Source organism: Ammospiza caudacuta, chromosome Z, assembly GCF_027887145.1.
Source record: "Ammospiza caudacuta isolate bAmmCau1 chromosome Z, bAmmCau1.pri, whole genome shotgun sequence".
Classification (NCBI taxonomy): Eukaryota; Metazoa; Chordata; class Aves; order Passeriformes; family Passerellidae; genus Ammospiza; species Ammospiza caudacuta.
Genome location: NC_080632.1, coordinates 1,911,447 through 1,936,771, shown reverse-complemented (window position 1 = coordinate 1,936,771; position 25,325 = coordinate 1,911,447). Strand labels below are relative to the sequence as shown.

General features: G+C 41.6%; 1 protein-coding gene across 1 annotated transcript in view; it reads right to left on the bottom strand.

Moving 5' to 3' along the window:
• The window catches only part of XRCC4 (X-ray repair cross complementing 4), a 134,497-nt gene that overhangs the window by 59,790 nt on the left and 49,382 nt on the right, over nucleotides 1-25,325 (bottom strand). The window contains exons 6-7 of the mRNA XM_058823406.1: nucleotides 22,351-22,503; nucleotides 21,864-21,967 (exon numbers count right to left, since the gene is read on the bottom strand). Of these exons, the coding sequence (XP_058679389.1) occupies nucleotides 21,864-21,967; nucleotides 22,351-22,503 (257 nt within the window). The remainder of the gene's footprint in view (nucleotides 1-21,863; nucleotides 21,968-22,350; nucleotides 22,504-25,325) is intronic.

Below are 25,325 nucleotides of genomic sequence, written 5' to 3'. Positions count from 1 at the left end.
TAAACAACAAACCAAACAAAAATCCCCCACAAAACACCCTCATTTCACACCTGCAGGGAAACCAATCAAGTTATGGTAAAATCTGTTTGCCATAATGTTTCCTTCTCATTGCTTATTTATTTGGGATAACTCAGGCGCTCATCTGTTGCCATCTCAGATTGTCTTGAAACTACATTGGGAAAAAAAATTTGGGTAAATTTGACACACAAATAATAGGTTTGGTCATGAAGCATGAAAAAGTCTCTTTCCATCTATCAAAACACATGAGGATAAAAACATAATGCATTTTACACATATCCAAGAGACTCTGAGGGAGCTCATTAATTTTAATCATCAAAACTATGATCTGTCATAGAAATTCCTCTTTTACAAAATACCTTAAGAAGGGAAATTTCAATGAACCACATTGAGGAGGAGAGATACTAATTTTCAATAATCCATATCAATGTGTTTTGCCAAAAAGTAATGCAGCACTACTATAATTCTAAAAAAAATTCCCTGCTTACAAGCATTGCTAAAGGTTATGATTTTGTTTGAAAATACTACAAATTTATAGTGCCTGTAGCTCCTGGAAGTTAGCACCTCACTCAGAGCACAAAGAGAAAGCTTTGGGATATGCTCAGATCATTCCTTGTGTGTATCAGGCAGGCAACATTTTGCAGTTTCAATTTTGACACCTAAAAATCTCCTTACCAGTCTAAATCCCCTAATAAAAATCTAGCAATTTCTTCCCTGCTTTATTTTCCATGGGTGCTTGACAGAGGCAGCACCAAAGCTGGTGGCTCAGATGCTGTGGTGCTTTTAGGCTTGGCCAGGGGCTGTTTGGGGACAAAGCTTTGGGCCGCTCAGCAACAGCTTTTCAACAATCCACTGCAATTCCCGATTTACTGCACGGACCTTTCCTCCCTCTCTGGCCCTCGAATCTCCTCAAACCTCTGAATTAAGGCTAATTTTCTGTGCACCATGGCTGGATGCAGTCATCCAGCACACAAGCACATCCAAGCTCAGGCATCAGCACCAGAAAGGTCGTGGTTTGAAGAGGTTTGGATGAGCTCAGTGTCCCGGGTGTGCCTGTTTGCTGGAGTCATCCTCTGGGCTCCCGGGATGTCCCGTTTGGATCATCTGTACCACCCAGGGTGGAGGTAGGAGGCTTCTGGACATAATTCCCAGGAGGCATGAAGCACCACGCAGGTCGAGTAAGCAAAACAACAAAGCAGGCAGACACAAGGGCTGAAATCATGAGGCCGCTTTGGGAAAGATTTCTGGGCTGTGATGTCTCAATTCAACGTGAGGTAGTGGAGCCCAGAGTAATTCCTCACCAGGCTCGTAAAGCATAAACCTCGTGCCTGGAATTCCATCATTTTTTGCTCGACTTGGATTTTCTGGTGTCTGAGCTGATGTGGCTCTGGCCCACCCAGCTGATCCAGGCCCTGGCACCAGCAATTGTAGGGCTTCCAATGATCACCTCTAAAGATTTCTGACCCACATGTCAGAAATCGGTATTATCCCTAACCTCAGGCTGTGTGGATGTGGAGTCCAAGGTCTGAAAGTCAGTCCTAAAGAAGAACGTGAATAATCATCATTATTTACTGATTTCAAGCCAGTAAGTGATTATTTTGTTAACCTTTATGTAGTCATGAAACCACAGAATTGTGGAATGGTTTGGGTTGGAATGGATCTTAAAGCTCATCCAGTGCCACCCCTGCCATGGACAGGGACACCTTCCACTGTCCCAGGGTGCTCCAAGCCCTGTCCAGCCTGGCCTGGGACCCTTTTGGGGATTCCACAACCTCTGCAGGTAACAGTCACCTGTGCGGCTATAAGGAATGTTAAAGTAAGTAACATATTTGTTCATGACCACTATTTAAAAAATAAACAGTGTAACACTTCTGAATTAAGCCTCAAACCCCTCATGCATGTAGTGAGAGCTGCTGTGATTCTCCTGAATAGAGAATCACACAACAGCCGCTGCAAGATCTGTAGGCAAGAAAGCCTATTGACTTTATTTATTTTGACTTTCTGAGCCCACAGAGTGCCCAGAGGCCGATGGCCCCGGGGCTGTGCCGGCCTGGGGCGGCAGCGGGAGCGGGGCAGGGCCCGTCCCTGGGCCGGCCCTGCTGAGGCCGCGCCTCGAGGGCTGCGGCACCTCCGGGCCCTCACACGGGCAATGGAGGGGCTGCGGCGTGGCCGGGGCGGGGAACGGAGCTGGGAAGGGAACGGAGCCCCAGGAGGGGCTGAGGGAGCTGGGAAGGGGCTCAGCCTGGAGCAAAGGAGGCTCAGGGGGCCCTCGTGGCTCTGCACAGCTCCTGCCAGGAGGGCACAGCCGGGGGGAGCGGGGACAGGAGCAGAGGGAACGGCCTCAGGCTGGGCCAGGGCGGCTCAGGGTGGGCACAGCAGGAATTTCCCCATGGAAAGGGGGCTCGGGAGCTGCCTTGGCACTGCCCGGGGGGGTTTGGAGTGCCCAGCCCTGCAGGTGGCACCTGGAGGTGGCACTCGGAGCTCTGGGCTGGGGACAAGGTGGGGACTGGGCGCAGCTGGGACTCCATGGGCTGGGAGGGATTTTCCAGCCTGAATAAATGATTCTGTGATTCCACCACTTGTTAAATTTATTTTCTTATTCCTTTGGATAAGGCACTGGGTCGCCCTGGTGCTTCAGCAGGCTTTGCACTACCTGGTCTCCCTGATTAGAGCTTGTTTGGAGAATCACTATCCAGACAGACAGTAAATTCCCTGGGAACCCCAGGGGATTCCTAGAGAATGGACTGGGAGCTTTCCCCCTGTGTACCAAAGGCAGCCTTAAAACCCAGGTGTGAGCTGCACTCGGGACATCCCCACCAGGGCCTTGGAGGTCAGACTCCTCTGCCACAAGAATGATTTCTTTCCCCATTAAACAACCATTGAGGAAATCAATACAACTCAAGGGAGGCCACAACTCTGGAAAATTTATGTTTTCATAATGTGGCATTTTTTGGCAGATAAATTTGTAACCTTTACCAATAATTTGATCATGTTGTACTTATAAGCCTAAGATTTTTTTCACTTGTATTACACATTACAGTTTTTTGCATTATAGGTATTTCTTTAGGTAGAGAAAACATTTCAGGTGGAAAAATCTAAAATAATGAAAGAAATCTAAAGTAGAAACCTATTTAAACAGGAACTTTGGTTGCCTGTATTTCACTCTGTATTTGTAAGGAAGCACAAAAATATTTAAACAAATACTACATTCAGAACAGAAGGGATTTTGCTACTTATTTATACAGCAACATAAATACGTGGTGCTATTTTAGAGATAAAATAGCAACATAAATATGTGGCACTACATCTTTTAGAGAAAAAGACAGATTTAAAGCTTTAAAGTAACCCACTGTAAAATAAGTCGGTGACACAAGACCTGTGCCCCCTGCAAAACAACACACAGCTTTAACCTTGGAACACAAACCAGCGACTTTAAAACTGTCCTTACATGTGAACACACAGAATTAATGACAGCACAGAGCCCAACCACTCAAAATGTCATTGTCAGAGGACAAAAGTTGGGATGAGTAAAAGGGAAGTGGTGATTCCTGGGGTGGGTAGGCACGAGGAGAAGGCCAGTGCTGTTGAGCAAGGCTCAGACACAAGAAAATCTGGGATCTAATGGCCCACGAGCCACTCTGATGGCCAACGTGATTCTTCAGCATGCAAAAGATTATAAAGTGTGCCTGCCCATCACCCTTCAGCCAATGCTGAAAGTGAAAACCCCAGTTCATGCCCCAAACAGAGCTTCTGACAGGACCAAAGGTGACGTCGACATTGTGACCTAATTAAGGAAGCAAATTTAGACATAAATGTGATCTGGCCTTTTCAAAATTTTTAAGTATTTTAAAGATTAAACCACTGCCCGAAGTATTCAATGTCTTGAAAAATGAAGTGAAAAATCGGGAAGTTCAACATGACAGCCTCAGGGAGGCCAAACTTTGCCCCAGCATCCTCCACTCTTCAGTGACGAACATCAAAAAATTGGTGTGAAGCCTGTGAGATTTTGTACTGCCTTCTTTTATATCCATTCTCCTTTTCTTTCCCTGCCTTTAGCAAACTTTGAGACAAACTGAGGAGACTGTGGTGACTGGCAAAAGCAGATCATTGCCCAGAAAGTGACAGAATTATTTCAAACCCCTTCCTTCTCAAAGACTGTTCCATGAGAAGCTCATGCCCTTTCGAAATAACCTTTGCTGTAGAAGTGATTTTTGGTATATTTATATTGTGCTTTTTGTACGTATAGACATTTTTTTCCCCTGAATGTAACAAGCTCTAGATCTTTTACTTCTACTGTGTATTTTTTAATTTTGTATAACCAGCTGATACAGTTCCATACTCTGCCATGCATTTTCGTGTATTTCCTGTGAAATGTGGAAGCTGAACTGAAGTCTCACATGTCATTCACTAGGAACAAAGTTCTATTTACACTATTACCTTTCTGGACCCATTTATTTCTCTTGAAATCAATATAAAACCTCCACTAAATAAAAGACATACCATGAGTATTATCTACAAATTGCTGTCAGCTCTCTGCTTTTTTTTTTTTTCTTTTTTTTTTTTTTTTCTCATACCGTATTCCTAAAAGGCTTTTCATGCTGTGAATTTAAAGACAGCATTTAAGATGTCATTATGGCATGTCTTTATATACAGCTGCCACTAAGGTCTTTGTAAATGGATTCAGAAATGATGAACATGGAAGGTGCCTCAGTCAGACATGACATTAATGTTTTTATGGCAGATGCACTGGCACAATCTCAATCAACATCACGGGATAATTCTGCTTTGGAAAATGCTACAGGTAATTCTGGTTGCCCTAAGAGGCTCTGAGGGCATATTTAAAGAATTTTAAAGATCTCAGTAAGTACTTTGAGAGCAGCAACACATTAATATTCATTACAACACTTACTGAACAATGAACGTGAAGCCCGGGCGTTGATACACGACGAACAGAAAATTATCAATCACCAGGTCTCAATCAGAATGGAGAAGCTGGTTTAAACTGTAACAACCTCTGTTTAGATGCTCTTAAACACTCACACAGCCACCGTTAATTATTGATTGTGAATGGACTGTGGCAGGAGCCCAGAGCTGTGTTTGTACCCTGACCTGGGCTGTTTTTCTTCCCTTGGACATCTGCAGGGCTCTCCTGGTTGGGCTGGGCTGTGACCATGAGCAAAGCCCAGCATTAACAGGGCACAGTCAGGAAGGAGCTCAGCTTCAGGACCTCAAAAACACCTGTGGTGCACAGGGAATGGACAAGCTGGGACATCCTCAGGGATTTTTTGGAGGGCTGTGGAGGAGATGGACGGCAGAAAACCATGGCAAACAAGTCAGCCAGACAGCAGGGCTGCAGAGCCAGGATGCAGGGTGAGGTCAGCGTGTGTGATGGCCAGACTCCTCACAGGACTGGCCCTGCTCCCCTGGGAACCACTAACTCTGGGATAGTCTTTCCATATGGCAAAAGCTGCAGGAGAAAAAACAGGATCACGCCCTGGGCTGTGCTCATGTTGCACAGATCCTCCCCCAGCACACGTCCCTGCGAGCCTCCAGGGCCAGGAGGCACCGGGAGAATTGTTTATTGACATGGGAATGACAGGGGCTTGATCACCCAAACCCCCAAACCCACTTGGAAACACAAGCCCCAAACACCCAAGCTCAGGAAACATGGTATTTTCTTCTGATAAAGAGTCTCCCCAATAGGTTTTGCTGAAATTTGCAGAGTATCAGCTGCTTGAGGGATTACTGAAGGGTGAAACACAGCCTGGACTGGCAAAGCTTGATGCAATTCCTCTACCCCTCCATCAAAGTGCTGTAATTCTAAAAAAAAATATATCTATATATAGGGATAATTTATGGTTGCTTAATATTTCATGCGAGCTCAAAATATCTATACGCAAGAAGAAAATGCTTTTCTATATTTAATGTACTTTTGTAACTTCATTACACTGGGCAATTCTCATGCCCCTTTACCATCAAAAATTCATTTAAATTATTAAGGCCCTGTGGAAATTTTAAACACTTCCTGACATTTCTCCAAAACAACAGTTACTGTAATGGTAAGGTTTGATTACAAAAAGTAATACAGTCTCCCTCTAACTAAATAAAGCTTAGAGAAAATGGGATTTAAATACAAAGGGTGTGTAAACACACACTCCTTTTCCCACCACAACAAAACAGACTGGTTTAGACTGAAAAGAGTTTTTCCTCTGGCACCTTGCTTCAGAAAAAATATCAAGGGATGATCACTGTGATATAAACCACATGCTAAACCCTAGTGATGAAATACTGTAAAAACACAATGTCGTCAAAGGAAGAATGTCAGTGGGTTATTTCCAGAGAAATTTGCTGAAGATGTTGGAAAGTATGAATTACTTTGTGAATTTTTCTAGAGAACCAAGAGGAAAAAAGATGTGGCAGGCTACAAAGACATGAAGGATTAAGCTCACTAACAGTAAAAGCAGAATAAAGTCACTAGGTTAGGCAGGTGATGTGTGGGATGATATAAAGGCATATCAAGGTTCTATAAGCAGAAAATATTACATAATTTGATTTTCTTCCACTCTTTCCAGAAAAAAAAAAGTACAACAGAGAATCTTCATATCACATTTTCCCAAATGAAAGGTTCCATCTTAGAAGTACTCCAGCTGTCCTGAGTAGTGCTGTGTTTGACAGCCTGATCCTTAGAAAAAAACAATGCAGATATTATTTAAAGCTAGAATTTTTGCCTTTAACTAACATTGTTTCTAACCATCATAATACTTGTCCAAAAAGATGTTTGAGAACCTGCGATTTTCTTTTGTCGGAATGGATTAATCATTATTATATTGGTATACCTAAAATAAAAAAAATAAATTAAAAAAAAGGAGGAGGGAGGGAAAAAAAAAAAAAAAAAAAAAGAAATCACACAGAGTTCCAAATCAGACTTTTAAAAAAATATTTTCCTAGTGTGCTCCAGTTGGAGTCCCACAGTGCTGCCCTCAGTCCCACGGTTGCTGGCACTGGGTGTTATTTTGGCAGCCTGCCTCCCAGGAAGGCCAGTCTGGTCTGACTCCTCGTGGAGGAGAGCACTGTGCAGAAGAGTGAAAAGCGTCAGAGCAGAGCTCAAAAGCAGAGAAAGATACATCTCATCTTTGCCTGTGCACACAACACCCTCTTTGTTGACCAACAAAAAACACATTAAAACCTCCAGGACTGGGCACAGAGTGCTGGTGTGAATAGCGGCTGCTCAGATGAGTAACACTTTTATTGCACGTTCAGAACTGAACACTTTGGGCCAGAATAAGCCAGAGCAGCCTCTCTGGAAGTTAATGGAACCATCATGAATTACACCAATTGAGAATTCAGGGTATTATTCTGGGATGGAGCTTGCTGGTGAAATGCACAAAACAAAGAAAAAGGCTAATTGCATGCTGGGCATGAACGCAGTCACTTCAAATTGTATTTCCTGAAAAGGCAGCTGAGTAATACCATTACCTGAGAAACACCTAGAATCCTTCTTGACCATTCCCTCTCCCACAAAACCTGCACACAGCAGCTTTGTTCTTTTTTGTTAAATTATATGAAAGAGCTTAAGGTCCATTGCTGCTTTCTTTCCCCTGAAGTAGCAGGAAAAAAGCACTACCATGACTAAAACATCCATTTTTAAACTGCTGACACACTAATGCTAGCCTGCATGCTCACACATCAGAGCCTCTTGTTTTGGTGGTTTAAAAAAGGAAAATGTTCTGTGCCTTCACTATTTACCCTCAGGAACCCTCGCTACAAAAATACCTGTTATTTCCTCTAACACTGTTTTCACTAATAACAACTATTCCAGCTGATAACAAGAACTGTGTTGATCTAGTTATCCAAGGATATCTAAGGAAAATAAAGCCACCTCCTGTCTGCCAGACAGGGATTTTAAAGTTCCTCAGGCCCATAAGCAACAAAGGGATGATTTGTTCTGAGAAGCAGACGTGAATTAAAAATGTCAGTGTTGTCCTGAATGGGAACAGCAGCCTGGGCCACTGGGGGAAGCTCAGCTCTGAAACACCAGGCTGATGCAAGGAAGGATTTGGGGGCTGCTTTCCCTTCCAGTTTCCCACCCCAGACTAAGGACATGGATACACAGCACGGTTAATTCACTGCAATATGGATAAGGGTCACCAACTGACTGAGCCACTGGCTGCCATTAATAAATGTCACATCTCTCCTGCAGTAATTCCAGCAAGCCACAGCGAGGAGAATGAAGTGAGGGAAATACCTTAATCTCACCAAAATGCAGTGCCACTTCTTCCTGTCTGATGTCCCATTTTTCAAAAAGTAAAGAAAAAAAGATTAAAAGAAAATGCATCTTGTTATGTCCTTTACTGCTACTACTCATTGCTGCAGAAGGATGGAGCGGCACAGAGTGAAACAGACATTGTTCCCACGTTAGAGCTGCAAAATCCCTAATCTGTACCATGAATTTAACAGCTTTTCTCCCATCAGAAGACAGGAACTGTGATTATATCCCCTTACCCCACCAAGGCTCATCTCCTGTGCCTATTCCTTTCCCTCAAGCTCAACAGGGGGAACTCACCAGTGATTTATTTTAAGGCAATTTTCCATCATTCATGCCGTAAAAATTCTCCTCAGTAGGCTACAGACACATCCTTAATAGGGCTGGGGCTTTAGGAAACTATTTAATGTCTTTTAGCCATAAAATATAAGTATCTCCTGAAAGTGCTGGCTTGTCTGGATGCTCTGTGCAGCCCTCCAGTGTCTGTGACACTTCAGTGGCACAGCTGGCCTCCCCCTGCATATGAAATACCTCCAGTGCACATAAAGGTGCCTACAGTGGGATGGCTGCATGTCTTCCATCCTTAGTTTATCCAAAATAAACCATCTCCTCTCCTTGGCTCTCCAAAACTCAGAGGTTGACAACATGGGGGTTGATCTCTTCTGTCCCCTGACAAGAGACAGGACAAGAGGAAATGGCCTCAGGTTGCACCAGGGGAGGATTAGTTTGGGTATTAGGAATAATTTATTCAGACAAAGAGTTTTCAAATGGTGGATGGGCTGACTGGGGTAGTGGTGGAATCATCCTTTAAAGTGTTCAGTAAATGTGAGGATGTGGTGTTTAGGGATGTGGCAGTGCTGGCTTCACCATCTGACTCAATGTTTCACCCAATCTTAGGGAATCAATGAATCTGCAATTCCATGTTTCTGTGAGGTGGACAAGACCCTCCTTCTCTCAGGGTGCAGTGTGAATGATGCCTGATTCCAGTGATTTTCTGCCTATTTTTTCCTCAGATTATCAAAATTCAGCTATGCTATGCAGCTAACCAGGAGGTTTTCAGCTATTGAAACAGCTTTTTGGTGCTCATATGCCTAGAAAGAGAGTAGATTTTTTCATTTGGCAGCTCCTGAACCAAGTGTTGCAACCAAGTAAAGAATAAAGCATCAGGAAGCAGCTCAGTAGCCTAGAAAGTGACATAATTCACTCACAAACCAAAGGCTAATTACAGCTTTGAGCTTGCTGATGATGCTTCATGGAAATTACTGCCATCTATCCTATTATTCAAATATCGTAAGGATAGCTTGAAAGCACTCATAGCCCTCAAAAATCCTCTGTTGGGAACCTTCTAATTCCTGCCCTGCTTCATGGGGAAGGCGCCCAAGATGTTAGGACTCATGGCAGAAATCTGATTTTACCTTTGGTGTGATGTGGTCAGTGTCATCAGCCTGCAATAATTGAGGGCAGCTGCTCAGTCTGGTGGCTACCTGTGCAACATCTTTCATTTTTCTGTCTCTCAAAAAAACCCCCAAAAAAACTCAGTTTAGGCAGAGGGAAGTGGGGAATTGGAAATCACATTTCCATCAGTCACAGCCTGCCTCCGTTTCCGATCACAAGGAAAAGACAGGTGCATTCATGTCACAAGTGCCAAAAATGGTTATGAAGTCCTTGGTGGGCAGAAGCACTTTTTACATTTCCCTAAAAGCTATGAGACTCAATCATTTCTGGGAAGTTTAAACTACAATTTCCAGAAAGAAAATAGTTCTCTGTTCTCTGCTTTGATGAAAAGTTAAGCTAAGTGCACAATAGGAGCTTATCCCTCCTGGGCATGCAGAGAGGAGGTGTATTTAAATTTCTTCTGCATCTTGATGGCATTTTGTGCTTGGTTAGTGATTTGTTAATGTCCTCAGAAGTTACAGAAGCTTGGCAGAACATGTTCCTAAATTTCACTGGTTAATGACATAGTTTTAGACATGGGAGGGACAGAAAAACAGCACGGTGAAGTAAAAATAGAGCAGCTCACATCAAAAATGAATGACAGTATAGTGAAATGATTGAAAATCCATTTAACCTAAAAGTCCATCTACATTTCACATCAATCCCCAGATTTTGTTTTCCTTCACCAGCCAAGGTAGGTGATGATATTGGAATTGACCTGTTTGCTCTACAGAACTGAAATCAACCCAGGTGCAGTTTACAAGCAGCCTCCACTGGAGCATCAACATGTTTTGAACCTGCTGCACAAAGGCTCGTTTTGCAGGCAGCAGCCACACAAACAGGCAGCCCAGTTCTGTGGGGAGGTTTGCTCAGCACACCTGGAGACATGGCTGGGAATTGTGACTCAGATTTGTTGTTGTCAAGTGAGGGAATGGGGGAACTCTGTCTTCAGGCAGTGCTGGGTAGAGCCAGGGCTGAGCAAGGCACAGACTTTGTGGAGGACAGGTAATGAGCCCAGTGCTCTTAGGAGCAGTGCTGGAGTGAGAATGAGGATTCACCTCTGGACACAGATGGAAGCTGATGGCAAGCAGTGTCTCACAGGAAATGGAGAGAAGCTGATTCTGATCTAAGGAAAGGCTCTGTTCAGCACGAGGACTGAACACAAAATGAACTGCTTGTTATGTGCCATGAGGAAATTCATGGCAATAAAAGCAGTCAGGTGAAAAGCATGGGTGCTGGAAGGGTGAGGAGACCCTGGCACAGGGTGCCCACAGAAGCTGGGGCTGCCCCTGGATCCCTGGCAGGCTGGACACTGGGGCTTTGAGCACCCTGGGGCAGTGGAGGGTGTCCCTGCCAAGGAACTGGGTGCTCCTCAAGGTCCCTTCCAACACAAACCAGTCTGTGTGGTCTACACTCAACCCTGCGTGAATCTCATGGATTATGTGGGACTTTTAGAGACTGGCCAAGAAAATTACTTATATACCAAATATCCTTGTCATTTTGCACATCAATTTTTTTCCTTTTTTGTTTTTTTTCTTTTCCTTCCCACACCAAGGGGGTATTCCTGCAAATCCCAACAAAAAACACTGTGAGTCTTCCACACATGGAAAACAGGAGTCACTGGTAACCAAGCACAAAGTGTCTTACCTAACAAGTGATATTCATGGGTTCACAACATGCAACTGCTTTGGAAAAATCAGCATTCCCAGGAGATTTCCTCAAGGCTGCTTACTGCACCCCATGCATGTGTTAGGGGCTCTGTCAGGTGACACCCTGCGTGCATGCTGTTTCCAACACAAACACACACATTTTGGCACCTCCTCCATCCTCATTCCCCTCACTCACACACTGCTCAATGATGCAAGAAGCCACTGCCTCCCTTCAGGGAGATGTGTCCCAAATCCTATCACATATTCCTTCCCTCTCCCCTGGGCCGCACGGCAGCTCCATGGAGTGAAGGCATTGCTTTTGGCTTTCTTCTCCTCACCTCTAGAACAAAACAAAAGAAAAAACAAATCCAACAAAAACAACAAAAGAAAATTTCACCTCCATCAAAATTTTCCGAGTCTTGCTAGAATTCAAAGATTGCACCCAAAGTGTTTTGATGCTTCCTGAAGGAGCAACAAGCTATACTAATGAGCCATTCAGTTAATGATACTGTTCCCAAAGTAGACCAGATTTCATGCCTAACTAAAGTAGTTAATATTTGTTGAGGTGTAATGAAGTAAACAATCAAGTAGGGAGTATAAAACAGCTTTTTTTTTTATATTTGAAATTTCTCTTTTTTTTTTTTTTTTAATTACTTTGAAGCTTAGAGCAGATGAAGTGCATTAACGCCACGTGAAGATGGTGGGACAAAATTCAAATAACCCATGGAGAGTGCCAGAATGCCACCATCAGCCCCTGAAAGAACCCCTGGGGATTACAGACAGGTTAACCAGGCAAGGTCTCAAGGAAATTGCTGGCAATCAGATACTCCTGACCTGACCCTCCTCTCCCAGGAACCCAGGTAATGAATATCCTTGTGAGAATCCAACACCTGGCTATAGATTAAAGAGATGTTTTTCTCCTGACTCAGACAGCAGCTCACAGTATGGCTAATCCCAAATAAACCCTGCTTTTCCTGTATGGAATTGGAGACAGTTGCAGGATCAGCAATGGGAAATCTGGGGGCTGTGTAAGCTGGGACAACGTTGCAGCCAGGTGAGCACACCTGTGAGACCCAGTCTCAGCTGAGACAAAACCCTGCTCCAAGGTGTTCTCCTACAAGCTGAGTTTATTTCTCCACCTGAAACAACCAGGTTCATTACAGAGACAAAAATTAAGACTTTTGGTCTTGCCTGAACTAGTTGCATCAAATTTCCTTCCAAGCTACTGATGGATTAACCCATTAAATAATGAAAATTACTTTGGCACTCTTGAAAGCTGAGATTTTTAACTATCAGCACAGTCACCTAAGAGTTGCCTATTCACTTTTTTGTTGAGGAAGTTTTATATCCTTATTAAATACACAAACTCCAAAAACTCTGCTCTCAAACTGAACAAAGGAATGCCCTGGAAGCCATTTGACATAGGCATAGTAAACTGGTTTTCTGCCATGCACATCAACACTGAACATTAATTTATTTTGATTGTGGCTTTCAAATGATTGAGGGAGTTACTACCTAAGAGAGACTAAGAAAAACTATCATGGAATCAATGCCAAGTTTTAATTCTTATTATATTCTCATAATATTTAAAAATATTGGTACATATATATGTATGGTAATGTACCTTTTTTGTTTCATTTTATTTATGATGAATTTGGACATAATTGATATCTACACAAAAAGGTTTAAATTTTACCCCCTATTCTATGAGAAAAAAAAAGATAATTAAAGATGGTCACTCTTTTTAATTTACATTTAAATATCCAGATTTCCAGAACAGTATGTTCTGAACTGTTCACAGAGCATCCAAATTTCTGTTTGCATCAAGAGTGATATTATGCCTCTTTGCACATGACAGAATTGGTAATGAGTTATAAATGAGTTATTATTAATATTTTTATAAGCTACAACGGAAGAAGAGGTTTGTAGCTTGACTACAGGGATACCTTTTCTGGAAAAGTGAATTATTTGGTTTAAATTTGGGAAGAATTTCAAAGAGGGCCCAATGATTTCAGTGCGATTGGTCCCAGGTGATCACAATCACACCTATTAACTCACAGGAACAGGAGCAAAGCTAGGTAAAGCCTTGTGAAATGGAGATGGAGATGAAAATGAATCCACCTGCGAGCTTCTTTTTATTTAAATCTACCTTTCTAAAACAAAAATTAGCTACTTTGTTTCTAAGATAGGGGCGTCATACTCAGAATGCGCAGAGTATGGTTTTGCACCTGTTTTTCCAAATAAAAATATAAAGCTGTGAACCTCATGGATTTTACTCTCTCTGTAAGGTTATCAAGTGTCATGTTTTGTGTGTCTTAAGAGAATAAAACTAATCCGATATTAAAAAGAAAAAACCAGTAAATAATAAATGAGATATTTGTATGAGGAAATGCACACTGTGTTTCATGTATACTGGAGTTCTCTCTGCACTTAATTAAAAAAAACAAAACTCAGAGTTTACAATATTTTTGCTTTGGCATCATTTCCTTTATTCCTTTTAATTTATATAGTAAGCAAAGAAAAAAAAAAACAAAAAAAAAACCAAGCTGATAAGATGCTGCTGACAGCTCCAGATGTGAAAATATCCCCCCTTTATCAGTTGCCACATGTGAAAGTTCTCTTTTAGAGTGTGAGATTTGGTGTTTGACCTGCCTGGACACAGCATATGTAACCGAGAGCTCCTTTATGAGGTCACCTGGCCTGGTGTACATAAACCAGCAAGTTCAGGTGAGGCTTCAAAACCAAGCAGAATGCAGCAAAATGCACAACAAAATCTGGAACAATAACTACTGATGGCATTTGCCTATTGTGCCTGGATTATTTTGAAGCCATTTTTCCCCTTTGAAGCCATTTTCCCCCTTCCAAGTTTCACAGATTTCTAATATTCTGCATTAAATCTGTGCATGTGATGTATGCAGCATCATGGATATTGAGGAAAAGGGTCCTCAAGAAGAGCCTTTCATCCTAAAGATGAAAAGGAACTTCTCAGCCTTTCAATACAATGACTGACCAAAAAAAAAAAAAAAAACCAAAACAAAACAAAAAAAACAAAAACAAACAAACAAAAACAAACAAACAAACAAAAAAAACCCCAAAACCAAAACCCTGCTTTTCAGGAAGTATGGCAACATGCCAAGTGATTTATGTGGAATTTGTGTATCAGTTTAGTGCCATCGTTTATGGTTTCCACTGAGTAAAGCAAATTTTTCTAGTGCAATTTTATCACCTCATTCTCAGTGTCTTTTAGATTGATCTATGTGCCACCTTAAAAATAAAAGCTTAAGGTGGGAAGGTGACTTTAGGACACTACCTTTTACCTGAGATGGACACAAATAACAAAAATGTCCAGTAAAAGCAGGACAGTAGAGAAGAGGAGGAGGGAATAAGTTAAAAAAAAAAGTTTACAGGTGCATTACATTCATGATTTTTTGATGAAGCAATGAGATTTCCTTCTTCTTACTCAAAGGTGTTTTAAAGCACTGAAATAAAACATTTTTGTCTATTCTTGTTTTAGATAGTGTGATGACTTTGACATTTCCTTAGGTGTAAAATCTGTTTCCCACCAAGTTTCCACTGGGCTTAAAGACACAATAAAGAACCAAACAGGGAAACCAACTCTCAAATCCAGCCAAGACCCACCAGACTCACAAGGTGCAGCCTGGCTGAGAAAACTTCCACTTAAAAACAGGGATGTGTGCTTTAACCTGGAAAAGCAATAAATCAAGGGAACAGCCACAAGGCTTAGAGCAATCCTGAGCAACCCAGCTTTTGATCAAGACAGGCTGTTTGCTGGGATGAGACACCGTAATGCAGCTGGGAAGTCATTAAGGTAATTATGGCAGTGAGTGTTGCACAGGTGGCCAGAGCAAATGCCCCCACAGTCCAAATAAAAAACAAGCTGGTGTGTGCACCCAGCGCTGGGGAACTGCCCACTGCCTGACTCCCCACCCAAAACACACAGAAATGGGCAGCTTGAGAAGGCAGCCTGCAAAACACCCAGCTCTGCATCAGAGGAGCTGCTACAGACCTTGGAACAGCCACAGGTGACAGCAGACTCTGCTGGAATGTGCTGCTCCCTGGTGTGCCAGCACCTGCAGCGTCCAGGGCTTGCTGGCTGCCACGGACAGACAGCCCCAGCTGAAAATAAGGGTTTTCATCCCCGTGTTCAGGATCACCACCCTTTCAGGAACCTTTCTTCCTCAAGAATGAATACTTCTCCTTGTTGAAAGGATCCCCCAACAGTGCTAAACCAAATGTCAACTCTTCTGAAGTGACAGTGTCCTCAAAAACTGAACGCAAATCCACTGTGTTTTCTGCATGTCAATTATCTGGTTTTCAATATATCATGAAATATGCCAAAATATTTTTGATGCTGTTTCTTCTGAATTACAACTGGCTGGGGGCAGGATCAGATGGGAAATTGGGAAGGAATTGTTCCCCTCAAGGGGGGGCAGGGGACGGGGTGGAATTCCCAGGGAAGCTGGGGCTGCCCCTGGATCCCTGGGAATGCCCAAGGCCAGGCTGGACAAGGCTTGGGGCAGCCTGGCACAGCGGGAGGACAAAGTTCAAAATGAAACTGTGTGACAGAGGTTTCCTGGGCAGGCTTGCATTTCACTGTGCACTGAATTCAGTCACTGCTGTGGTCCATAATACAAGTATTGAAGAATAATTTGGTGTAATAAAAATAATCCCTGCCAGGTCCTTTAATTGCACCAGATCCCAAAAGGAGCATTACCCTGGGTGCTAAACAAATGCAGGGACTGTGGAGTAAAGCAGAGACAGAAGCTGGAATGGGGATTGCCCCTGGCAGGAGTTTCCTGCTCACCTGAGGAGCAGTGGCTCTTCAGCTGGGCATTGGAGGAGGATGAGGCAGAGCAGGGCACAGCTCCAGCTCCACTCAAGTTGCAGTTTCACAACTGGGGAGCTAAATTCTCTACCAACAGGCGTCAAAATAGGCTTGAGAAATGATTCCATTATTCATGGAAGGCGATAAGGCACTGCTTCATTGATGGATTTAATTGTGAATTATTTACTCAAGAACTTTATGTCACTTATTCTCCTTTGCGCGACCATATTAACTCCCTCCCCCCCAAAAATGAAATAATTCCACCTCTGTTCAAAGTGCACATTGCTGAACTGTTGAAATTAACCTGGTTTTTCAGTTGAGGACAGGAAAAAAAACAACACTGGATTCATGGATGTGCATCAAGATTGTAATCAACAGCTTGGTCTCAAAATGATTCTAAAATAAGGCTGTTACAATTTAACTTAAATCTACTAAAGGCAGTTAATTTGACGATTTATGCAGAAATTAAATAGCACTGAAAAACATTTTACAACTCACCAAGGAAATAAAAGGTCCTTCATGTGTGATATTAATTAGTATGTGGATTACACAACAACAATCATTTTTAAATTTTACATTAATCAATATTGTTGCACCTAACTGCGCAGTGTGATCATTAGCTGCTCTAATTTTTTTTGATCAATCACCAAACTTTCAACAGCCTTAACAAAGTATAAATCTGACTCTGTCAATTACAGAATTTCATCAAATAATGACTCATTTTGGTGAAACCACATTCAGCTGCATCACTGTAAATACTGAAGAAGGAACAGAAAGAAGGTGTGTAGAGAATATGCAGAGATAGAAGCAATTTTGATAATTTTCATAGAAATATGTCAAGGTAATGTGTTGTAAATCCCTCTTAGCGCAATACTCACAGAGGATTTTTAAAGGGGCATGGAACATTATGATACTTTTACTGCAAATGCATTTTGACCATGACACCTGCTGTAACACAGAGGGAAACCAGTTTGGCCACCACAACTATTTCAGAGGCACAAAACCATCAGGTTGTAGGGGAAAAATCAGTATCAAGTTTCAGGGAGAAGAAAAGAAAAGGTATCTACAGCTTTAAGGGAAAGGGGAATGAGATTATTCCTCAGGATGAACCATTTTCAATTACAGCCTGACAAAAAGAGAAATAATTTAAACCTGTGGTAAATTAAGATGGCTAAGTACTAAAACTCCTAAAAAACAGACTTTTAAAGAGAGGCCATCACAGATGGAATTTTAACTGCACAGCACAGCCGGGTGCTGTTACAACAGGCTTTTTTTATTATTATTAACTTTGATCAAAGCTTATTAACCAGCAGCACCGAGCCATCAGTGGCTTGGACTACACAGGAGAGCTAATTAAATTTAAAGAGCCACTAAGTCCTGAGGGCATAACACACAATGCCCAAGGCAGGAGCTTGGATGGAAGAGGTGAGAACATTTGCATGGTGAGGCAGTGGGAGATGGCAAGGTGCTCGCTCTTATTTACTGTGCGCTCTGCAGAGATTTTAGTAGGACCAGTTCTGAACCTGTCCTCATCATCAAACACGCAGAAAAGTGTGGGCACTAAATGTCTGGGGAAATGTGGGATATTTCCACACAACTCGGCAAGAAACACAGATCGTAAAATTTTATTTGATCCAACAGGGCAGATCATGACATCCCTCCTTACCCTAAGGAGAGGTAACTCCTACCAATTATAATGTGAAATATAACTAAGGAAAATAAAACGAGATGCAAGCTGACTGTAAATTGGTGCACAGCAGCCTTGTTCTGTCCAGAGGCAGACACATATAATGGCATTTATAAAATAAAATAACAACAATAAATCATTAAACAATTTCTTCCTACATCCCACCTGCTATGTTATCCTTCTAATCTACAATAGATTGAAATAATTAAATCTTTCCCTGCAGTTTTGTCATATACCTGGGAGGAGGGATAATATTCTCCTTTCTGGTGACTTTCCAGGCACTGTGAGGAGTAAACTGTTACCCTCCATCTCCCTTTCAAACTCCTGGGAAGGCAGCAGAGAGGGGGAACATTTATCCCATCCTTGCTCATGTTTTAAAAGCCTCCTGATAGGTGAACCACTAAAACATTTTTCAGTTAATAACAGGAGCTGATTTCCAGGGCAAAGCCATTACTTCCAACCGTGATATCAAATTATGATTTATCAGACTGCTATTGTGATTTCAGGATCCGAGGAGGAAGGGCTCAGTAAACAAAACCAGTATAACTCAGTGCAGAGGGGAAGAAAGAGGAATCTCTAACAACTGGGCTGTCCCTAACCAGAATGGGCGTTTCTGTATCCTACAATGACAGAAACATCTTGTAGCATCCTGCTGAGTCACCCACTCGCTCCTGTGGGCCAGGAGGAACTCAGGCTGGTGATTTCTGGGGGTTGTGGTTTGGTTTTTCCCCCTTAAAGAACAATTGTGTCCAGCTGGCACCAGCGCACCAAGGGAATCACAGCCTTACCCCACTCCACACCTTCTGAGAGATTTCCAGCTCTGCTCCAGATGGGGGAACTTTGCTGAAGCACCACTACAGAAAACACCTGGATTTGGTAACTTTGGGAATCTCACCAGCCCCGGAGCAAAACCTCAACCAGCCAAAGCCAAACCAAGCCTGTCCTGCTCCCCAGAAACATTCCTGGCACTCCATCCACGAGGAGCAGCAGCAGCATTTCCCTCATCTCCTCCTTCCTCTCTCAAGCAGGAGCTCACGGGCATTTCAAGGACCTGGCACAGCATCTGTAGCTGCTGCTTCAGAATTTATTGAACTGCAGTGAGAGCTGGAGCTCTGTGCCTGTCCCATCCTCACATTCACAGCCCTAAGCAAGGTTTCAAATAAATTCCTCCCGTGCTCATGGCATGGCAGGCAAAGCTCTTGTGAAGAATCACACACAGTGTTATTTATAAATGTATTATTATTTATAAACATTGTACTATTTATAAGGAGTGTAATTATCATCAGCCTTATTTCTGAGTGCTTTAAAATACTTACTAATTCCATTTTAATTTCTCCCTTTGCACTAGCAAGCATTAACTACATTAGTGTGTAAGCAAGACAAAAACTACCATGTTTCAGTTCATCTTTGCTTTAGGCTAGGAAGCGGAAATTGTTGTGAGAAAGCAAACCATAAATCAAACATACAAATCACACCGGAAATGCCAAAAAAAGAAGAAATTTTAGGTAAACTTTTAGGCTCCAGATTCTTACCTTTTACAAAGATTGCAATTAATCATTCTTACTAATTTTCTTAATATTTTTCTTCAGTGCATCTTGTTACAGTATTTCCATCAGATTAACACCAGACTGATAACTAAATAAGGTATTCAATTTTCTTGCAATAAACATCAGCAGGTTTTTCCTCCATATCCACTGAAATACCCTGGCATTTGAATGCCCCAAAAATTCAAGGAGAAGAACAATTATTGGTGTTAAGAAAAACTGTCAGAGTTTTAAACTCTGCAGTTCAACAAATCCTGATCTTTTTTTTGCTGATTTTGCAAACGATCATGATTTTGAAAATTATTTTGTCTGAATTTCATAGCTTCTGTGTAACATTCCTGTGAGCTGCTAGAACAAAGTTATCTTGTGATGGAACCACCACAAGTTTTCCCCTCCCAACACAAACCCAATCACTTGCTGAGCACTGCTGCTTTTTCAATTAATAGTGAATTATTTAGACATGCACATATACAAATGCACTTTTACTGTGCATCTATGTGTGCATACACACACATGCTTTCACTTTCCTTCAAAGAAGTTTTTTAATTATGACCTCTCTTTTGTGGGTTTCACCAATATCTACTGAAACTACCTCAATAATCTTCTAATTCTCATTGACTCCTACAATGACATTTCAAGTCCAAAAGGGAAAGAAATACAGTGATGAAGTAGAATATAGGAAAACTAAGATAAACATAAAAAAAATCCCAAATATTATCTGTCTTATCTTTTATGTCTTACATAAAAGTCCTTGATGCTTCATGTAGCTTTGAGCTTCACTATCCACTCATTCCATTCATCCCTGAATTGCTGTTTTCCGCATAAAGACATGATCTGCTTCTTTTTGAGTGTGAAAATTCTAGGACAGACTTTAGATATTCATCACCCAGCTGTGCTTTCCCATTGTTCACTGGGAGAGAAAGCTGTGCACACAGGAGGAGCAGCAACTGACCTCAGGGATATTCACTGTGAGGGCCCAGCAGTGCCATTGCCTTGAAAAACTCAACTGTGTTACCCAGAGCATTAACTTTATGTTCTTTTCATGTTATCTGCAAATTTTGCATCGGAACTCTTCCAGTCAGGACCAAAACCCTGAGGACTGCATCCCTCAAAGACAAAAGAAAGTACATTTTTTGTTTGCACCTAAAATAAAAACACAGCTGGTGTATTTTCCAGTCCAGTCCCTCGTGGTTGCCTGAGCAGGGCAGTAGTTGTTGTTTTCATTATTAAATACATATCTCTGTCTCAAAACTCCCTCTGAGCTAGTTAGGCCCCACTGAATTTAGAAGAAGACTCCACACCTTCCACTTTTCCCTGCCTTTTCGCAAAACAAATTTCTCATCTTGTTACCTGAACTGAACAATTAGCGCCTGACAGCAAAGACTTCTGGAGACCCCAGTGCAGCATTAAATTATTTCTTTCTGTGATCACAATTTCCTCCACTTGTCTGAAGCTCTGCCCACTTTATATAAAGCCAGAAATTCCTCTGCAAACAGACCCCCATGAGTGACCACGGTGTTGGCCACTGGCACCAGGGTCCCAAACACTTCCAGCTCCCAATGGGAAGCACACAAAATTGCTATTTTACAGGAAAACATTGCTGTCTGGATTACCTTTACCTGCGGTGGAAATAAAAAGCTCCAGTGAGAGAACGCACAGCAACCTTTGAAGACCTTAAGGGAAGTTTTTGTATCTATTTTTATACACATATGTGTATATATCTATACATATATATAAACGAACGATATTACAACTATCAATGCAGTTTTGAAACTTTGATAGCATTTGCCCTGGGTATTCCCACTAGTTTATCACAAACATGCCAAAATTCTGATTCACAGTTAAATATTTTGTACTGTATAATGTGCCATCACTGCATCCCACACACTTTACAAGGCTCTAGTCCTGGAAGAATTCATCAGATTAAGTTTCATGAGCATCTTCACAAGGCCAAAAATTCTCTGACAAATAAGTGGATTCTGCTATAAATACACTTTCATTCCATTTATGCACACAGCTCTTTTTATAGCTGTTAAACCTCCCCTCTTTCCCCTTTTTAAACACTATTGAAACTGTCAGGAGCTACCTTTTACACTTTATCAATCACGGCACACACATCATGATTCCTAGAATTTAAAATGGAATTGTTGATGGTTCGGATACTGTTAGACTGTCATTAGTTCTGCAAAGTGTGTAATTTGTCACTTTGCAAGAAATGACAGTGCCTTCACTCGTGCAACATGCTTTTAAACCTCCCCTCTCCCTGATTTGAAAATGCCAGTATTGTACTCTGCTCCAGGAGAGGTATTTTTGAGGCTTGCTGGCTCAAAGCAATCTGTCAGGTAGCATTTTGCCTTCCTTAAGGTTTATTCACACAAAGCCTGTCTGTGATATAACACAAAGACAATGCTTTCTGTCTTACTTGATGGCAACGAGGCCCATGCTGGATTTTCAGTTTCCTTATCAGTGCGGGCATCATAGTTGTTTTCCATCTTTACAACCACCTGAGCAGCAGCTATAATATCCCTAAAAACAACAAAAGAAAGGGAAAGAAATGAAGGTATTTTTGTTTCTCAAAGGGATTAAATAATTCAGGGAGAATATGTATGAAATCACCACCTATGGAAAGGGCAGGGACATGATCCTATTGGAAAATCAACTGCAGCCCAGCAGAAAGCAGGAGAGCTCCATCAAACACTCACTTCTTGGCTACAGCGCCCACAGCAATCTGCTGCTGCTTGCAGGGATGCCAGGAAGAATCCTCCTCTCCCCTGACTTGCAGGATTGGTTTGGACAAGCCAGCACTCAGCCAGGAAGAACTGTCACTCACTGTCAGGGCCAGGGAGATGGAAACTGAGCTAATAAACTCACATGTGCACCACACCAAGAAACCCAGGGAAATTAAATACCTGGTGCACTTGGCATCCGCTGTGGATTCTTCAGCTTCACTCAACAGCTTCTGCAAGTTCCTTATCTTTGCCTTCTTTTCATTCAGCACCAAAACAAACCTCTTGTAAAGGTCTGCCTCCAGCTCCTCTTTGGCTTCCACGCATTTTTCCAGCCTGCAGCACAAAATTAACTGTTACACCAGTTCCTCTGTTTCCTAGAAGACAATTCTGTCCTGAGGCCAGCCTGGAATCCCCACTCCAAACCACGCAGGACTGGTCCAGCCCCTTGTGTCTGAAACAGGCCTGAATAAGCTTTTTTTTGGTTGTTTTTCCACAGAGAAGTGCAATGAGCTCTGCTTCCAAAAGGGAGAAGTTCCCCGATGTGAACCTTTCTTTTCATGAACTTTTTTTTTATTTTTGGTATGTTCTTGCACACCTCCACCCGAGACAACTAAAATTTAAACAGGCAAATGTTCTTTATTTTCAATGCTGAATCACAACAGTGGACATACACCTTAGGAGGAAACACATAATGAGATTATAAACAGATATGATTCACCTAGACAGGCTTCAAATCTGTGCCACACATTGGTGTGAAATATATTTGAAGAGGAAAAGAAAATTTCAAAATATAAAAAATGCCTAGAAGCTCTTAATATCTTCAGAGGAAAATATACTTCAGGTTTTTAAAAAAATTTAGTATTGATCTACGTGGGTAGATTAATGTCAATAAAAGGAAGCACAATGGGAGTATTAAATTAAGAATATGGGTGTTTGAACTCTCATAAGCAAAACTGGAATACAAGCAAACCCGAGCACAGCAAATCAAGTGATTTGTGGCAAATGTAATTCTGTATTTAATTATTGTATTTCATAACCTTTCAGTCCTTGGGTTGAACCACAAACATTTTATTAGCTGTGTACACAATAAGCAAATAAGTATCTTGATAATTTTACTGATCATAGTAAGTATAGTAGTCATGTCAAAATCATATTTTTCACCAGCCTGTGCAAGGCTGTAAAAAAGTTTAGAATGCTTGTTATGCTATTAAACCCAGACATGTAACAGACTTTAAAAATATTAATGTATAAGGCAAGAGATTTCAACAGACTTCCTACATAAATACTAATTATTTTGTTCACAGATCAAAACCATACATGATGTAGGAAGCAAGACAATAGCAAAAAAAAAAAATCTCACAATTTTTATGTTGCGGTGAAATGTATGAAATCTCATGAAGTATTAAGCCTATTGTTCAATGCTTTAGGGATATGCTTGATAGTTGATAAATAATTCATCTAATTTAAATGCAAATAGCAGAACATCATTACCATACAGATCAGTTCAATAATTCCTAAATGAAAGATCATAGGTACTAATCAACTACCAGGAGACTTCCCACCTACAAAAGGGAAGTTAACTGTTTAGTGGGGAATAAATAGACAATTCACAAAGAACCATAAACCCTAATGCAAGGCCCAGAAGAGCCTGGACATGCTTGATACTAATTATTTCTGTATACATAAAAATGGGGGGGAAAAGGATTTTGTCTAAAATATGCTAATCTTGTCTGTATCAAATCCCTTAGAATAATCCCCTCTCCCACACATAAACCAGGGAAAGTGGTTGCTCTCTGCCTTTGCTTTGACAAGGCACTGGTTTGTGGTGGAGGAGTTGAGGCTGGTCCAAATATTGAGAAATGTGGCTGACTTGGCCAAAAAAATGCCATTTAAGATAACTTCAGTGACGTCCTTGAGTGCTGCAAAGACATCCCCTGATGAAAAACCACTTAAAAGGAAACTTCAGTGAAGTGAAGCTGATGCTGCCTGGGCTGTGAGTAGTACAGTGGAGAAACCAACTGCAAGACTAGCCAATTTCTTCAGTCTCATGAGAAAAAAATTAGCATCTTGAATATTAGAATTAGAATATTAACTTTTCCCTCTGGGCAGAACCAATTAGTAGTAGGCCATCAGTTAATCTTATATGATTGTTTTCATTTACATGAACACCTTTTTTTAATTTTTCTCTCCCATTATTCAAAGCTGTCCACATCCAAATACATTCTCCACACACAGAATGGCATTAATTTGGCAGAACACAGAATATTACAAAAGCTTCACATTAATGCTGTACTTGCAGCTTATATGCCTTTAAAATACACTTTTATATGGCGTATCTGATAGTTTAGCAGAGACCAGTAAAAGGCAATGGTCAAACAGCCACTGCTAGGGACTATGACAAACAAACTATGACAAACTGAGAAATTAATTATAAAAAACAAGATTTCTGGTGCTGACCCAACACAGAACAATCACATGTGCTCTACAGAGGTGAACGTGAGCTATGAAACTTAAAGGCTTTTCTTTAATTATTAGTGGCAACCTTCACAGTCCAACACTATGAAGGAAGTAATTCAGCATCTCTGGTATTCATCCCTGTTGCCAGTGCTCTGAAATAATTCCTGGATCCCACGGCACCTCTCCCTTGCATTTCAGATTCACCCTTCCCCCAGCATTGGAAATGGTATGGAATGTTGATGAGCTAATGCTGAAGACTCAGTTTCAAGCCCAAAGTACCTAGCTTGCATTTTTATAATCTGCTTGTGGTTTAAATATACTGTCACAGCAGATGACCACAACATAAACTGGCAGCTATTTTTAATTTGGCTTGTCTCTCAAATTTTGGACGCCCAAAACCAAAATGCGTACCCCGCGCCCAAACCAGAAATTGGATTTGTATTGTTCAAGGAATTATTTTGCTACGGGTTATTATTACTTAATATTTGCCACCTCCATTATCATGGAATCACAGACTGGTTTGGGTTGGAGGGCCTTAAACTCCAGCCAGTCCCACCCTGCCATGGACAGGGACACCTTCCACTGTCCCAAGTTGCTCCAAGCCCCAGTGTCCAACTTGGCCTGGAAATAATTTGCCTTGAATTTTCTATAAGAAGTAAAGAAAATAGCTATTGGCCTTGAATTTTCTATAAGAAATA